The 17,932-nt window shown below is 47.1% G+C and overlaps 3 protein-coding genes and 1 non-coding gene across 4 annotated transcripts; 3 read left to right on the top strand and 1 right to left on the bottom strand.

Annotated features, from left to right (window-relative positions):
* Positions 1–3,484: 3,484 nt before the first annotated feature.
* Positions 3,485–3,566, top strand: Trnas-gcu. Its single transcript has one exon. It is a non-coding gene; the product is annotated as a tRNA-Ser (tRNA).
* A 9,734-nt stretch (positions 3,567–13,300) lies between these two features.
* LOC118583741 (histone H2B type 1-C/E/F/G/I) lies at positions 13,301–13,696 on the bottom strand. The gene has a single exon (XM_036187341.1). The coding sequence runs from the start codon at positions 13,694–13,696 to the stop codon at positions 13,316–13,318; it is 381 nt and encodes a 126-aa protein (XP_036043234.1). The 3' UTR covers positions 13,301–13,315.
* Positions 13,697–13,993: 297 nt separating this feature from the next.
* Positions 13,994–14,386, top strand: LOC118583724 (histone H2A type 1-B). The gene has a single exon (XM_036187324.1). The coding sequence runs from the start codon at positions 13,994–13,996 to the stop codon at positions 14,384–14,386; it is 393 nt and encodes a 130-aa protein (XP_036043217.1).
* Positions 14,387–15,851: 1,465 nt separating this feature from the next.
* LOC118583751 (histone H4) lies at positions 15,852–16,974 on the top strand. The gene has a single exon (XM_036187351.1). The coding sequence runs from the start codon at positions 15,866–15,868 to the stop codon at positions 16,175–16,177; it is 312 nt and encodes a 103-aa protein (XP_036043244.1). The 5' UTR covers positions 15,852–15,865; the 3' UTR covers positions 16,178–16,974.
* The last annotated feature ends 958 nt before the right edge of the window (positions 16,975–17,932 follow it).

Genomic DNA, 17,932 nt, shown 5'->3' with positions numbered 1-17,932 from the left:
TACTGCTCTTGCAAAGGACCCATGTTTGATTCCCAGTACATCAAGTGGTTCACAACTGCATATAACTTCCAGGTCCAGGGGGATCTGGCATCTCTGGACTTCTCTGGCACCTGTATTCATGTGCACAGACACATACACATAACTACAAATAAAAATAAACATTTTTGACTATTGAAGTTTTTCTTTTTGTTTTTGAGATACAGTCTATGTGACTCAAATTGCCCTCTTACTTTAAGGCAGGGGCTGGCTGTCTTTGTTAGGGTTTTATTGCTGTGAAGAGACCTCATGAACACAGCAACTCTCATAAAGAAAACATTTAATTGGGGCCGGCTTATAGTTGAAGGGTTTAGTCCATTATCATCATGGTGAGAAGCATGGTGGCATGCAGGCAGACACAGTGCTAGAGAAGGAGCTGAGAGTTCAACATCTGGATCTGAAGGCAACAATAAGTGAATGACATACTAGACCTGGCTTGAGCATTTGGGATCTCAAAGCCAGCCCTCTTGTGAGGAATGCTGCTTACTGGCTTGTTCCTCATGGCTTACTCAGCCTGCTTTCTTATAAAACCCAGGACCAACAGCCCAGGAGTGACCCCACCCCCGATGAACTGGGCCCTCCCCCATCAATCACTAATTAAGAAAATACCCTACCGCTGGATCTTATGGAGGCATTTTCTCCATCATCTTTTCAGATGAGTATCTTGTGTAAAGCTGACATAAAAATAAAACTAGCTAGAACCGGCATAAAGGTACAGTAAGCAGTACTCACATGTCAGTGGCCACCAACAGCTGTCTAACTGGACTTCAATCCCTCTCCACAGGAGAGAAATCATGCCTGATGCTACATACTTAGCCAGCTTCCCAAGGAATACTGAGGTCGTGGACCTCAGAAGAGAATCTGCTACCACCGCTTTGCTAGACCAGCACCATTCCTCACTACATTAGAAATCTTATCCGTGCACCCACAGGTAAGTGTGGCTAACACCCCTTAGCACATGGAAACAATCACAATCACACACACACACACACACACACACACACACACACACACACACAATCCACAATGCAGAGCTCCACAGGGAGTCCAGCTCCAACAGAAAGGGCTACATCATGGCTGTATCTGGGAAGATCAGGCAGAAAGCAGCTCAACTAACCACAGCAACAAAAACCGTGGTGCTGGGGATCAGCTGTTGAGATGCTCAGGAAAGTGCTTGCCTTGAGCATCAGGACCGGAGGAGAGCCCCAGAGCCCTCATCTGCTTGTTTTGTTTTTGTCAAGCATGTCGTAAGTGCTTGTAATTCCAGTGCTGGGGCGGTAGGGACAGCCCACCCTGAGGGTCACTAGCAAGTTCCAGGTCCCAGTGAGAGACCCTGTCTCCCAAAGAAAGGTGGGCTGTTTCTAAGAAGCAACGCCAGAGCTGTCCTCTGGTCTCCTGTTGCATGGAAACATAGGTGCACACTCACACACGTGAACGCACACAGAAATGGGAGCAAATGGCAGTGGTATATGCCTGTAACCCCAGCCCAAGGCTGGCTGAGGCAGGAGGATCCTGTCTATAAATTAATAAATTATTTTAACACCAAATAGTGAACATCTTTGCCACCACTAAAGGAAAATAAGGAGACCACTGTTCTGCTTACACATATTTTGAAGCAAGTAAAACTTTAAAACACGTAATTAGTTTTGACCAGAATTTTTAAATCAGTGCTTTCAACTGAGAAGTAAAGGATCCAGCTAAGCTAAAGAGAGGAAAGTCAGGAATGCTCCGTGAAGAAAATTCCTTGTTGGAAGACAGTGAGGTCTAGATTCTTCTTAGTGCAAAAACCAGAAACATATTGGGCACAGGGAGCAAGGTGGTAGGAAGCTGCAGAGCTGAGGTGGGACTACTTGAACCAAGCAGGTCATATAACAAAACCACAGCATAAAGGCTCTTCAAGGAAGAAGAAAATAACCGTTCGTTGTAACTCTTGAGTTCACAAAAACCAGCGCACAGATGCTGGTGCACCCTTCGGGAAAGAACTCCGACTGGACAGTTATGAACAGTCAGGCACAGCTGGCACCTGTTCCTCCCATGGCCAGCGGTGACTGATTTGCCTGGACTCAGGGAGGAATCTTCCTGATTCCTTCCTTTTCAGGTGTGGGGATAGAGGTGATCCGCCCCTAACTTGCCTCATCACAACTCATTCTTCATCTGATCTGCAGACGTAACTGCCTGCTCACCTTTGCTCTGTGCTTTCCTCTGAAATCGCCATTCTCTTCCTTAGAAAACTTGCTTTCCGAGCGAGGCTAGAGAGATGGTTCAGCCGTTACAAGCATGCTTGCTTTTCCAGAGGACCTGAGTGTAGTTCCCAGCGGCTCCAGAGGATCACGGGCCCTTTTTTGGCCTCCTCCGGGACCCACATGGCATATATACCCCCACACTGATACACACTCATGCCCCAAAATAAAAATTAATCTTAAAAGAAACAAAGGAAGGAAGAGAAGGAGGGAGGGAGAGGTTGGAAAAAACATACTTTTCAGGCAGGCATGTAGCTCATGCCTGTACTTCCAGCACTGGAAAGCCTGAAACAGGAGGGTTGCCACCAGTTTGAATCCAGCCTAGGCTACAACCTCTCTCAACAAAACAAAAAGCAAAGCAAAACAACAACAAAAGGATTTGCTTTTAACTCATTTTCGAGCGGACATTGACATGACTGATTAGTCAGTAATCTCTATCCGTTTACTTATTTTATTCATTATTCATTTCCTAAAACAAACAAAAACAGCTGAAATAGTAATTTTCACCTCTTTCCACCACAATCATCTTGTCGCTCCGGGCGCCCACCCGCCCTCTCCCTCCCTTCCTTCTGCCTGTCCCTCGCTCCACGCGTGCGCTTGCGTGTGGGCGGGTGTTTACGCGTACTTTTCCAAGCACCACGTTCCTTGGAAAATCAAATGCCGACTAGGCAAGCTAGAAATCAGGGTCCCTCTTGTGCCGGGGGCCTGGGAGAAGAGCCTAATACACAGAAGACAGCGGACCCTGAGTAACGTCTACTCCGATCCGATCCCGAGACCCCTTCCTAGGCACTAGCTCCCCAGATGTCGGCGGCAGACACACAGGGGTGGGAACGCGCACGCGCCCCGGGCACCAGGGGGCGCTGTCGGCCGGTCGGGCCTGGCCCACCTCTGCCGCGCCCACCTCCGCCGCGCCCACCGCCCCCTCCTGCACGGCCACACGCTCCAACATCTGCAGACAGGGACCGCCCAGGATGCTCCTCCCCGGTGCTCCTGTCCTGGTGACTGCTTTTCCGAACGCTGCGGAGCACACACATCCCAACATCCTTTGTTGTTGGCGTTTCTCGCCCCTCTCGTTTTCTTCGTGTCTAGTTCTTTTCTCTGGGGGCAAGCCACGCGTCCCCGACTGCCCCAGTGCCCCTCGGAGCGCCACAATGTGGCCAGGAGGTAGAAAACTCTGGCCGAGCCACGTGGCACTGTTGGCATGCTCTGACGAGGTGGCCGAGTGGTTAAGGCGATGGACTGCTAATCCATTGTGCTCTGCACGCGTGGGTTCGAATCCCATCCTCGTCGACCTGGGTCTTTTATTTATAACAGAAGGTTTATATGTAATTGTGAATGTATATGTAGCTATGAACTCAAGTCTGACTTGCTTAGGACGTCGGCTTGGTTCCAGCATACTAAATCTTACTAAGCTCTGTTTGGGTTTTAGTTGTGGTTGACTTGGCGCTCGTTGGTTGCTAGGACGCCGGAGAAGCGCCTGGCTTGCTCAATTTAATGCAGTTTCTCCTACTGAGTTCCCTCCTGGCCACTGAAGGAAAAACAAAGAAAGGGTGAGAAGAGAAAGGAGGAGGTGGGGAGAAAAGGGGAGCTGGACGAAGCTGAAGTCTCTCTCCACTCCGTTTTATTACTTTCATTACATTATGGCATTTTCACATAAGTATATACCACTCCCCCTGTTAGAAATGAGCACTACTGTGAGCACTAAAAGTAAAAGGTCAGAGTGTGCGCGGGCGTGTGACACACACACACACACACACACACCAGAACCACCATACCAGACTGAAATTATTACTGCTTCCATACTTTGTACATAATGAAACATAGGCTATATTTTCACGTGTGTTTTGTATCTATCTAGTGAGTAGAATGGCTAGAATCTTACAAATGATATTCTCTAATTATGCTTTCATTTGCTGTCAACCTATCTAACTCCCTTCCCCCGAGCCGAGGGAACATCTTGTTAGAAGAATCAAAACGAATGTAGGAAACAGATGATAAGGTGGGGGCAGGGGGGCTGCTGTGACGTGCCCTCTTTTGACTGCAGTGATTACCTGTGCAAGATGGGGGCAGCTAAAAAGTCCAGCGTGGGCGGGAGAGGGACCACAGAGGCTGCAGCCCTGGCCGACACTGACTGCTAGGGAGGAGAGAGTCACTGTCTTTGCATGGGAGTAGCCACTAGTATGTTGCCCATTCCCCCACACGACCCCATGACCATGTGTATATAGGAAATACTAATTAGACTAAAAAAGGAAAATAAATAAATAAATAAATGAGATGAAGATGAAAGGCAGGTGTATGGGGTGATGTTTCTGAGGAGATTTAGATAGGGTAGTAGGATCAAGATATATTGTATACATTTTTCAAAAAATAAAAATATTGTTTTAAAAACTACTAACTGCAAAAGTTTTAAATAATCATAAACTGTTAAAAAATACACTGAAATTTATGTTAGTATAAAATAGTCAGGAGTGGTGGAGCATGCAGGAAGATCTCTGTGAGTTTGGGACCAGCCTGGTCTACAAAGTGAGTTCTGGGACAACCAAGGCTATTACACAGAGAAACCCTGTCTCAAAAAACAAAACAACAAAAATCAAACAAACAACAAAAAAAAGCCACATAGTTATCTCAGAACTTCTATTTTTTTGCATTCACAAAATTCTTGTTTTACAAAATTAGTTTCTTATTTATTTATTTACTTATTTATTAATATTGTTTGGCTTTGGTTTTTTGTTTTGACAGGGTCTTTCTACATACCCCCAGCTTTCCTGGAACTCACTGTGGTAGCCCAGGCTGGCCTTGAACTCACAGAGATCTGCCTGCCTCTGCCTCCTGAGTGCTGGGCTGAAAGGCATGCGTGTGCCACAACACCCAGCAGGCTTCTTCTCAAGTCTTGGTTCTAAAACATCACACAAGCCCAACAGTTCACAAAATAACTGCTTAGGCGATCACAGAGCAGGCACCTATACAGCCCCGCCCGACAGAGGAATCTCCTCAGGTCTAACCACTAACCCAACTTTCACTTTCGTCTCCTCTTTGCATTTTCTTATCACCTTACAAGCTTTATCATGCTTACACATTAGTGCTCACCGAAGAGGCCTCGGAGTCCGCATGGAACACACCAGACACCGAATTCTCAGCACAAAGGTTTATTAACCCAGAGAGGAGACCGGGTGGGGGCGGGCTGCCTCTGGACAGGGTAAGGACGGCAGCAGGTGTCTCTGTAGGAGTGGTTTTTAAGGAGAAAAAGGGGAAGTCTGTGTTAGGATGAGTTTAAGTTGTGATTGGACATGTTAGCCAGATAATGAATTTTGATTGCTGGACCTTGGTGTTTTGATAGTTGGACCTTGGAGTTTTAGTCAAGCATAAAGAAGTGGCCAAATAAGGGGAAAGACCTTGGTGGAGAATCATATCTATTTTTTTCTGCCTTTTTGTTACTATCCAATAAGGTACATTATTGCTGTATACATGTTAATACTAACATTTCCGCCTAATTACGTCATGGCATGATTACAACTTATTTATTCCTTGTATTTACGTTACTAATATTTGCACATCAAGCTAGAATGTCCTTGTTTAAAATATTTATTATCTTCCGATTTCTGAGAGCCAGAGTGTTAGGAAAGAGTGGCCTAGCTGGTCCCCCGGACCCCCTCCCCCAGGCTGGCGTCTGAGCCTCCTTCCCAAAGCTGCCGTTGAGACACCAGCAGAAGCATCAGATGACTTAAGGCTGAAGTACAGGACTGGCTTTGGCGTGATCACTGACCTGCTTGTTGTCAGGATGTTAGACATTCTACATAGCTGTGGCCAGACGGTGGCCACCCCCGTTGATGGCCATTTGAGTTCCGTGTGAGTTGCTTACAGTGTATTGCCTTGTTTCAAAAGAGCAAGCCTTAAGACCCAGAGAGAGTAACGAAAGTCACCATCCCTCATAACGTACTTGGGAAGTCACAGGCCGTCATGTCCAGCGTGTTTTTCTCAGAAGTGTCTAAGTCTGTCTAATCCCCACCCATGAGGTGAGCTCACACATAGGGCTAGTGACAGGGCTGCAGCCCAGAGAAGCTTCCTGAGACACAGTCTTCCACACTTGAAAAGCCTCCATTTTTCTCACGAGTCACAAGATGTTTTATTGTTTTGACTTAGTAATGTATGAGCTAGGGAGAAAAGGGGTACAACCTTTTCTGACTACCTAGAATTGTTTTTGTATTTAAGACAGAACCTCCTGGAGTCAAAGCTAGCCTCAAACATTAGTCATCAACTGTGCCGTTGATCTTCTGGCTTTCCTGCCTCTGTCTCCCACGTGCTGGAATTCCTGAGATGTGCCACCTTAGTTGGTATCTGTGTTGCTGGGGACAAACTCAGATGTGTCTCTACAACTGAGATTCTACATCTCCAGGCCCTTGGGATGTTTGTGAAGAGATTTGTTTTGATTTTTTTTCCCCAAGACAGGGTTTCTCTGAGTAGTTTTGGAGCCTGTCCTGGATCTCACTCTGTAGCCCAGGCTGGCTCGAACTCACAGAGATCCTCCTGGCTCTGCCTCCTGAGTGCTGGGATTAAAGGCCATCGCCCAGTGAAGAGATTTGTGACCAAAAAATTCTAGTGTAAAGGATCTTTTGAGAATCAAATACACTTCTGTGCCTCCAGGGATTGAGATCAAGGATGGATTTCTTTCACGGTTTATCATTAATGTTATTGTTACAGTTTTATTCCTTACCTAATGTTATACCCCACACTGTCTTTCTTTCACAGTGTGAGGGACTGGCCCGGCTCTAGTCCATGCTATGCTCACATAATATGCTCACCTTTGCCCGTGACCTCCTAAGCATCCAGTGTGGGTACAGATGACACTGGTCTCTGCTGTGTCTGGCCTGAGCTCATCCCTTCACATCTGGCTGCCATTGCAGAAGCAGAAGTGAGAAGGACAGCAAAGTGAGTGGTGGGAATCCATCAGGTAACAGTGTACGACCAAGGCCCTCTCCTGGTGTCTTCAGCCTGAGCACGGGAAGCTGCCAGTGGTGGAAACTGAAAATCACTAACTGTCTGTTTTCTCCCAGCATCTGTGAGCCAGCTCTCTTCAGTCTTCCCAGGATGAATCAACAAATTCTGAAGTTTTCATGTTCAGTTTAACATTGGGCTTAGATTACATGACAGTCACTGCTCAGGAAGGGGATGTGTGAGACAGAGGCGCTCACCTATGGGGTGCTGTGGGAGCCTAGAGAGAAGACAGCAGGTCAGAGCAAAGGGCTGAGAATGAATGGGCTTCACAGGAAGAAACTAAGGAGAGAACAGAGAGTAGAGGCCACGGGCACAAAAGGAGCGACTTCTCTGACAAAGGAAGAGAATCTATTAATTGGGTAAAACTTTCGTCCAGGGAAGGAAGGACTGACCATCAGTAATCTGGAAAAACTGTGTGTGATGAGGAGTAATAAGTTGAAATCCAGGTTGGGAGAGCAAAAGATCTCCTGAAGGACTTCAGCAGAGTCACGCGGACCAAGTGAACCCTGGAGTCTCTTCTTTCTCTATGACAGTCAGGGAGGCTTAAGATGGTGAAGGCTGAGGTAGAAAATACAGGGCTCACTCTAGCGGGGACATTTCACCCTCCCAGCCTCTGTCTGTCACGTACATGACACAGGACAGAGACAGCCGAGAGACGTGGCGGGTTGCTGATGGTGAGGATGGAGGACATGGAAGCAGCAGAGGCTGAAATGCAGGAAGGTGCACCCTGTGAACGGTCGCCTCTTCCACCACTAGATGTCGCCACTAACCGATGGGGCGTCGTGAAGTAAGAGGTTCATTCTCTCCCCTGGGCTCAGCTTCACCTCTGGGGTGATATAGCTCAGTGAACCTCAGTTTAATCCATGAACACATGTTTTTTTAAAAAGGAAGGAGGGTATGGGTGGTGATGAGAGCAGCTGGGGACGGGCGGACGTGGGGCTCACTGGCCAGCCAGCCTAGCCTACTTGGCAGGTTCCAGAACAATGAAAGACCCTCTCACAAAAAAAGATAGGACTGACTAGGAACGACACTCAAGGTTATCCTCTGGACACACACACACACACACACACACACACACACACACACACACACACGTATACATGCACACCTGCGTGGACACACATATAGAATAAACTAAAAATAAAGTAAATGCATGGAGACCATGATTTATGTTTGTGAGAAAATGAAATTAGGTTAAGTAAAACAATATAACTGACATTTGCTCACTCCGGACACACACTGCTGAAAAGATTGTGGCAATGACTGCTATGATGTCTTTTAGAGAGACTATTGAAGAGGCATATCTCAGCGCATATGGCTGCAGGTGCAGACTTAAAGTAATCAGCTGGTTGACAAAGGGCCTGCTCTGTATGACAGGGAAAACTCTGGGCAGCTCAAATGTGAGTTCTAGAGACAGAAAAACAATCAAAAGGAAAGAAAGAAAGAAAATAAAAAAAAGATTAGGCCAAAGACAAGCCAAACTGCCCTATTCTGGTGTTTGGACCTGGAGGGCCTTCCATACAGTGTAGCAGTCCCAACCCAGACATAGAAGAGCTATTTATCCACCCCACCCTGGGTGAGGATGGGGTGGTGTCCACAGCGGTGTCCTCCAGTTCTGGGTCAGTCTAAGCACAGGTGTGAAGGAAGCCATGTTAGCCATATGAACAGGTCATAATAAACTGTTGGGGCCACCCTCCCACTTCCCACCAGTTGAACTGCTAATCCAGCCTTATATATGCTCAGTAAGTGCTGTAAAAAAAAAAAAAAAAAAAAAAAAAAAAAATTCAAACTCCAAGCCCTTCTGTTACTTTGAGAAGCATCATTAAGCTCCGGGCTTGCCTTGAACTAGCTATCAAATCCAGGCAGGCCGAAAACGTGTGATCTTTCTACCTCACTCCTGTGCCTCTCTGCCAATGTTTCCCTGCCTGGAGAAACTGAAATCCAAAAAACTGTACTCAGAGTAAGAAAGCAATGATTGATTTCTTAAAGTCGTGTGTGTGCTGCTTTTTCCTAATCAAAAAGTCATAAATTCTGGGTGGGGCCGGATGGACAGCTGAGCAGGTAAGAGCATCTCTGCTCCTGCAGAGGACCACATCCAGTTCCCAGCACCCACACTGTAATTCTCACAAACAGCCTGGAATTCCAGATCTGACATCTTCTCATGGACTCCACAGGCATCTGTACTCACATCCATAAAGCCAAATGCACACATAATTAAAATAATAAAAATACCCAGGCATGGTGTAGCATGCCTTTACTCCCAGAAGTTTAGAGGCAGAGATGAGAAGATCTCTGTGAGTTCCAGGCCAGCCAGGGCTATACATTAAAACTATGTCTATAAATAAACAAGTTTAATTGTCTTTTAAAAGTTCTAAATTAGCTGGGTGGTGGTGGTACACACCTTTAATCCCAGCACTCAAGAGGCAGAGGCAGGTGGATTTCTGTGAGTTTGAGGCTAGCCTGGTCTACAAGCAAGTTCCCAGACAGCCAGAACTCTTACACAGAGAAACCCTGTCTCAAAACACCAAAACAAATAAATAAAAGTCCTAAGTCCCAGCCACAGAGACACACAAGATTTATGGTGGGGTAACTACCTTCCTTGATATATAAAAAGAAAATAAGGTGTAATTGCCAATAACCATTAACAAAAAACATTCAGAAAAAATGAATAAATCTGCATCTCCATAAAATTGAAGCTTATTTTGTTTTTGCCTGGTGGGAAAACTTGACATTGAACTTGAAGCACTTGGAAGAACCATAGGAATGTTTCCAAATGGAAGAAGCTTTTAGGGGAACCCCTTTTGACAACAGTGAAGCAAAGAATCATTACTTCACTAGCTTATCCAGATATATTGTCTTCCTTAGGGTTATCATTGCTATGATAAAACACTGTGAGCCAAACAAGTTGAGGAGGAAAGGGTTTATTTGGCTTACACTTCCATGTCATAGTACATCATTGAAGGAAGCTGGGGCAGGAACTCAAACAGGGCAGGAATCTGGAGGCAGGAGCAGAAACAGAGGCCTAGAGAAACACTGATTTCTGCCTTGCCTCCTATGGTTTTCTCGGCCTGCATTCTTATAGATCCCCAGGGCCACCAGCTGAAAGGTGGCCCCACCCACAAATGGGCTTGGTCCTCCCACATCAATCACTAATTAAGAAAATCCCCTACAGGCTTGCCTAGAGCCCCATCTCATGGAAGTACTTCTCAACTGAGGTTCCTCCTCTCAGATGACTCTAGCTTTTGTCAAGTTGACATAAAACTATCCAGCACAAATATTCAGTGCTAAACATTGCTCTAGAACCTAGGAAACATAAGTGATCAAAAAATGCTCTACCCCATCTCCAAATACTCCCATCCCCCATTTCAAAATCTGCTCTCCAGCAAATCCAACTCCCAAGGTTTTTAACTTCTAGGGGCGGGAGCATGAAAGTGCAGCTTGTAAACAGATGGACAAATGGATGAGGAAAGAACAGCATGCCAGACCCCAGACCCCAGGACAGAAAACACAGTATCACTGGGGTGTGCAGATGACAAGATGTCAAAGAAGACATCACTCCGAAGATGACTTTCTGTGTCAGGACTCAGAAATCCTTCCATACAGAGTGGAGGTCCCAACCAGAAAGAGAATAACTATCTGCCCACCCATGCCACAGTGATCCTGGGGCTGAAGCCCCTACATGGCTGCCCTTCCTCTCAAAGATAAGAATCAGGCTCATCTTCAGAGGAGGTGTGGCATCGGTGCTGTGGGGTCCCTTCTCAGTGCAGGTAACCTGTGTACTGCTAAATTACTATCATATTTTGGTCACACTAGTCATAAATAGGAACAGTCCCAAGAAGCTAATGAGAAAAGCAACAGGCAGAATAGGTTTAATCTCAGTCATTTGAATCCGTAAAGGAGAGAAAGAGAAGCCCTGTTTGTCTTTACCTACTGTACATGGGTACATGTAAAACTAATAAACATGGCTTTTTGCAGAACATCAGAAGAAACACAGCTGGACATCCATTAATGCAGTGAGACATTTTAAAGACCACAGAGAGTGAGGAAAGGGACCGAGCTCCATGCTTGACCTCTGGAGAAGTAATGGGACACACCCCAAGGGAAGATGAAAGATTAGAGCGAGAAAAATGGCCCAACCTAAGTTATCCACCTAGGAGACGGGAGCCCTGAATTCACGGGTTGACAGGTTCAGGGAGCACATCGTTTGTCGGCTTTGGTTGAGTTTTCCTAAGAGGTCATCTGAAGGCATTAGGGTCATCCTGGGGAATATATGGTCTTGAACTGGTATAGTATGTCATAGTTCCTTCGTATCTTTTTTAACCAAGCTCGTGCCTAGTCCAGAAGAGTCTGACTAGAGTTTGCTGTAGAAATTGAGAAACCTAAATGACTTAAATGTTCCCTCCCCAAATAGATAAGGGAAATGGGACATTGGAGAATGCTGGGAACAGGACTGACTGGGCTCTTTTATGTATACTATTAGACACTAGCTAAAAACCCCAGCTACATTATCTTAAGTGACCACAAGATGGAGACAGATCCTCTCAACAGATCTTCAAGATGGCCTAGCCCCAGCTCTGCCAGCTCCTCCCTAGGGCCAACAGTTCGTTCCAGTTCTCTCTGCCGAAGTCCAGCTTCAGTGGGTTCAGGTTCCTAAGAGTGGGCTGAGGAAAAAAGGGGCAATTGCACGTGTGAGGGTTCAGCTGCTCTCTCTCAACCAGAGAGAGTATTTACATAGCATATTGACTACAGAAGTCATTTAGCGAGCATCAGAGACCTGGAACCCCTCCCCTTTTTTTTACTTTTCATTAAATGTTCAGAGTTAAAAAAAAAGTACAGAATAGTCTTACCTGAAACAACATCTTTGGACAGTGTGTTATATCGGGAAGTTACAAGTTTTCTCAGGGTCTGCAAAGCATAGATCTATTTTTACAGCCCATGTCTAGACTGGCTGCTCATGCAGTTGCAATGTGTTAGACAGTCTGAAACTATTTTTACCTTAACCAAGTTACGTGTAGAATCATTTGATATTTTCTAAAATGCAAGCTTTGCAAGGTGTCCTACAATAAGCATTTAGCTGTCTGATTATAGCATTTCTGTCCCTTAGTTTGACAGGAAGGCCTGCCCTTTTCATAAGACCTCAGAAAGGAGGATTCTGGTACCGCATTCTTTTCCCATCAGCCCACACCATTCTTAATGCCTCTGTATAGTATTGGGCAATGGTGTGTCCAAATCAGGGAGATGAGCAACCGAGCTTCCCCCTCTTGGAGGAACCCATGCCCTTCCACCCCTCTTACATGCTACACACCCTGGGTAAGGGGGTTTTGTAGTGGGAAGCATTTCCTCAGGGTTAGCTCACAGAAGCTGTGTTCCGGTGGGAGTGGAGGTGGGGAGGGTGGAGGGGAAGGCTGAATCTCAAGCCCTACTTAGAAGTAATGTGTAAGCGGCCCCCGGCCCATGCTGGTTTTGAAGGCATAAAGTCCCAAAGTACTGCTAAGGGTTGGCACTGAAACTAGGAGATGCCATTGGTGAAGACTGAAAAGGTCAGAAAAGTTGGAAGTTTGGCACCTTGAGACTGAGTTTACAATACAAGCTGTGTGTACTCGGGACGGCAGAGCCACAAATACAGCTGCCGAAGCCGATCAGAACCTATATCCTGAATAAACGCCAGATATCAGACATTTGGGGCTGTACTGCTGGACGTTGAGCAGTCTAACGTGACATAAAACTTTAATAGCACCTATTTAAAAACCCTCTAGTCTCGTGTATTCCATCCATGGTTAATACAAAACTAATCTTTTGGGAATAAAGTACCACTGTTTCTGGGTGCAGAGGGGCATAACTGGCACCGAGGTGAGGACAAAGAAACGAATCCACTATACCCAACTCTATTCCAACCTAATCGCCTGGCATTCCAGTACTGATACTGACCTGGTAGGTTGTTCTGTAAATTTAAAGGCGAAAATTGGCAGCAGATAAGCACAGCTCTCTTGCCGGAAGAAGTGGGTGGCTCTGAAAAGAGCCTTTGGGTCAGAGTGGGGTCCGCTCGCTCACTTGGAGCTGGTGTACTTGGTGACGGCCTTGGTGCCCTCGGACACGGCGTGCTTGGCCAGCTCCCCGGGCAGCAGCAGGCGCACGGCCGTCTGGATCTCCCGCGACGTGATGGTCGAGCGCTTGTTGTAGTGCGCCAGGCGCGACGCCTCGCCCGCGATGCGCTCGAAGATGTCGTTGACGAACGAGTTCATGATGCCCATGGCCTTGGAGGAGATGCCCGTGTCGGGGTGCACCTGCTTCAGCACCTTGTACACGTACACCGAGTAGCTCTCCTTGCGGCTGCGCTTGCGCTTCTTGCCGTCCTTCTTCTGCGCCTTGGTCACCGCCTTCTTGGAGCCCTTCTTCGGGGCGGGCGCAGACTTCGCTGGTTCAGGCATATTGAGACAGGAACAACAGGAACTCAACAACTGATGGTCCGGGCTTTCCCTTTTTATAAGGGTATTATTAAAATGAGGCTTGAAAAATCACACTTCTGATTGAGTGCTGTTTCAGTGACGTCAACTAGAGTTTGCCCAATTGAAATACAGATCGACACAAACGCTTACCATTGGTCTAAATGAAGGGAAGGAGACAGCCAATCGCAAGGGTACTTTTTCGCGCCCAGAGAAGACTATAAGGCCCAAGCTCTGGCAGTTCTGGTCCACCCGGTTGTTAACGGCTCCTGTCTCTCGACCATGTCCGGACGCGGCAAGCAGGGCGGCAAGGCTCGCGCCAAGGCCAAGACCCGCTCCTCCCGGGCCGGCCTGCAGTTCCCCGTGGGCCGCGTGCACCGGCTGCTCCGCAAGGGCAACTACTCGGAGCGGGTGGGCGCCGGCGCCCCGGTCTACCTGGCGGCCGTGCTGGAGTACCTGACGGCCGAGATCCTGGAGCTGGCCGGCAACGCGGCCCGCGACAACAAGAAGACGCGCATCATCCCGCGCCACCTGCAGCTGGCCATCCGCAACGACGAGGAGCTCAACAAGCTGCTGGGCCGCGTCACCATCGCGCAGGGCGGCGTCCTGCCCAACATCCAGGCGGTGCTGCTGCCCAAGAAGACCGAGAGCCACCACAAGGCCAAGGGGAAATGAGTCATTTAAAACAAAAGAAACTTCTAGCTAATCCAAAGGCTCTTTTCAGGGCCACCTACATTTTCTAACAAAGAGACTTAACACTTTGTCAGTCCAGTGGAACAAAGACATACGAAACACCCGTTGTGCCCCCTTTTAGCAAATCAGGCCCAGTGACAGTTTATCACTTTTTGAGCCTTTTAACATATCTAGTAGCCACCAAGTGGCTTCCGAGCAATACTGGACAAATAGGGCTAAGTGAAGCATGCCGCAGTCGGTCATCCCGGTTCCCGCGGCAGTACTCGAAGCTCAGCATTGTCGGGAATGTCTAAGGGTATCGATTCCGCACAGCACGCCCCTGGCCCTCTCGGGGATCAGGCGGTGGGCCGCATCCTTCCGCTGGCGGCTTGCGTGGTCTATGCCTAGACACTAGAAAGACTCGTACGGTCAGGCCTTGGCTTCCTTATCTATCGTGGTGAGTGAAGTGCATGGTCGTGTCCACGTCCGCAAGTGGATCCACCTTTCCCGCAATGGTCTGAGGCCACACCCGCCTCCCATGTGAAACTTGGGCCTGGACAAGACTTACTCCAGTGGTGGCACATGCCCTTGAAACCCCCGCAGATGGAGGCAGAGGCAAGCGATCCGGGTTCGAGGCCAGCCTGCTCTACAGAGTGAGTTCCAGGACAGCCAGAAATAGAGAAGCCCTGTCTTGCGGGGGACAGGGGGGCGCGTAACAGGCTAAATACACTATAGAATCGAAAATCTGGTTTCTTTGAAACTTCTAGCTGGAATTCCTTAAGCATTTATAATGTTATCGCAAATATAATTGCGTTTCACTTTCCTGTACTTAAATTATTTCAACATCTGTCTGACCTAAGTATCAAACCATGTGTTGTGCTGCAGACGTTTAACCCTAGCATCCGGGACGCAGTCGGGCAGATCTGGGAGTTCGAGACTAGCCTGGTCTACAAAACGATTAATCACGTCAGGTACACTAAGGAAACTCTCAAAATAAGAGCGAAAAACAGTAATGACAGTTTAAATGGTTCCCATACTAAAACATTTTACAGAATCTTTAGCTGCGTGGCACGATTAATAATTTTCTCATTCGTTTATTGTTTGGTTCACTAAAAGTTATTATTCCAAGTTAAACAGCATCGTCCTATAAAGTGCTAAAAGGGAAAACGTAAATGGGGAGAGATGATGGAATTCGCTTCCCTCCTTCCCATGTATATCCCATACTGTTAAATTATTTTTCTTTTTTAAGAAGGGTGGGGCAGGAATCACATTAAACGGTGGGACACAGACTTTGCTCTCAAATGAAAATAGAATCGAAAGCCACTGAATTCCCGCGCGGCTGAGAGCCCCTCCCCCTTCCGCAGGCACTTCCGCCTGGCGCTTCCTGTTTTCACTCCGGTCCGCAAGTTCCCTATAAGATAGAACTGCTTTCCCCAGAAGCCATCAGTTTGCTTTTCAGCAGCTGTTCCTTTCTTTGCTATCATGTCTGGCCGCGGCAAAGGCGGGAAGGGCCTGGGCAAGGGCGGCGCCAAGCGCCACCGCAAAGTCCTGCGCGACAACATCCAGGGCATCACCAAACCCGCCATCCGCCGCCTGGCCCGGCGCGGCGGCGTCAAGCGCATCTCCGGCCTCATCTACGAGGAGACCCGCGGGGTGCTGAAGGTCTTCCTGGAGAACGTGATCCGCGACGCCGTCACCTACACGGAGCACGCCAAGCGCAAGACCGTCACCGCCATGGACGTGGTCTACGCGCTCAAGCGCCAGGGACGCACGCTCTACGGCTTCGGCGGCTGAGTTAGCCAGAGGTTGGCACCCCGTTTTTACATAAAGGCCCTTTTTAGGGCCACCACACGTTCAGCAAAGGAGCAAAACCGGTTTTCAGTGTTACAAGGAGGCTTTCCTTGGCCAGTGATCTCTGCAGAAGTTTGAAGACTACGATTGTCTGTCCCCTTCGGGGAGCTGCAGCTCTGCAGGAAATGCCCCTGTTCATTTCAGGAGTCCCGAGGCCTTCCCACAACCGCTGGGCTGCGTTCGGAAGTCTGAGGAGTTTGGGAACTTTGTGATTTCGTCTGAGGCTGACTTTTCTAAAGTAGCTATCAGAATGAATGACAATGCATTAAGGTAGACCTGGTAACCTGGTCTCCCCTTAGCAAGTAATGCATAACTGGAATTCGAATTCTCCAAGTTGTTGCAAGGTGAAAGAATTAAAGATGCTACCTGTGAAGTGTGTAAGATTTGTGTTGAATTAGACAATTAGCTCGTGGTATATGCACAATTTGAAGTGGTAATTACAAGTACACTCTTCTTTAATTCAGCTGGTTTAGTTTGGCTGTAATTTGAGCACTGCTTTTTTGGAATACCGCTTGCTTAGACTAGCAGCATTCCATGTTAAGCAAGCATTCCCTTTTTCCAGGCCGGCCTAAAAACTCACCAGGCCTTGGTGGCACACGCCTTTAGTCCCAGCAGGCAGAGGCAGGAGAAGGTCTTCAGTTCAAGGTCAACCTAATTTACTGTAAGTTCTAGGATAACCAAGGCTACTCAGAAACCCTGACAAGAAAGAAAAGAATGGTTGATTTTACAGGAGCCTAAATACTGCCGTACCTATGTCATATTAGTACCTCTTTAATAGTAACACAAATCATCAAAGAGTTGGTAGTGGTAGTTCTAGAATGGAGAAAGAAACAACTGGCAATTATTGAGCCAATTGAAATGTTTTGTTTTGTTAAATATTTCAGGGTTGTGAGTAACCTACATGAGAAATATTTTTATTCACTCCTGCTCTTTTGAGTCAAATAATTTAGGCATGTATGACTTTTTGTTTTTGTTTTGTTTGAGAGAGGGTCTCACTATGTAGCCCTGGCTGCCCTGGAATTCTCTTTGTAGACCAGGCTGATCTCAAACTTACAAAGATCCACCTGCATTTGTCTCCCAAGTGCAGGGATTTTAAGGCATGTGTCACTACACCTGGCATGACTGGCTCTTTTTTTTTTTTTTTTCCTCCCACTTAGAGGTTTAATTGAGAAATACTGAGTCAGGTAAACATGCAAATTCAGAATATAAACAAGTGCAATGCCTGGTTGTTCTGAAATCATCAGCCATCAGCTGGAGATGGACCTACAGACACTCAACAGAACCAATTAAACTCCACTCTGAACAGAGCCACCCAAGAGATGAGCAGACCGGTTCTCAGTCTGTAAAGAGCAGAGTGAGCAGACAGCAGGCAAGGCTCAGCCAGGTCTAATCCTGGTGCTTTCTGCAGCCAGGTGCTTGAAATACTAGGGGTTAGTCCCCAGAGGACATTAAGCCACTGATGTAGACTGAAGCGTTTAGGAAACACGGAGAGGGAATGGGATCGCTAACCGCACACTTCATATGTTCAAAAGTAAACAGAAAGAAACAGTCTCTGCAAGATTTTAATGCTCAGTTTTTATAACACAAAGTTTCTATCCAATTGGATGACTTACAGTAAAATGTACTAGCCTTTAAAAATGGGCATTATTCAACTATCCTCCGTACTCTTCCATTGTTTTACAATTCATCACTGTTGAG

The sequence above is a fragment of the Onychomys torridus genome, chromosome 5 (genome assembly GCF_903995425.1).
Source record: "Onychomys torridus chromosome 5, mOncTor1.1, whole genome shotgun sequence".
NCBI lineage: Eukaryota > Metazoa > Chordata > Mammalia > Rodentia > Cricetidae > Onychomys > Onychomys torridus.
Note: the sequence above shows the minus strand (reverse complement) of the source record. Positions and strands in the feature narration are given on the sequence as shown.

What these genes read in the sequence shown, in the direction of transcription:
- LOC118583741 (XM_036187341.1), bottom strand. Translation starts at nt 13,696, where the DNA reads ATGCCTGAACCAGCGAAGTCTGCGCCCGCCCCGAAGAAGGGCTCCAAG.
- LOC118583724 (XM_036187324.1), top strand. Translation starts at nt 13,994, where the DNA reads ATGTCCGGACGCGGCAAGCAGGGCGGCAAGGCTCGCGCCAAGGCCAAG.
- LOC118583751 (XM_036187351.1), top strand. Translation starts at nt 15,866, where the DNA reads ATGTCTGGCCGCGGCAAAGGCGGGAAGGGCCTGGGCAAGGGCGGCGCC.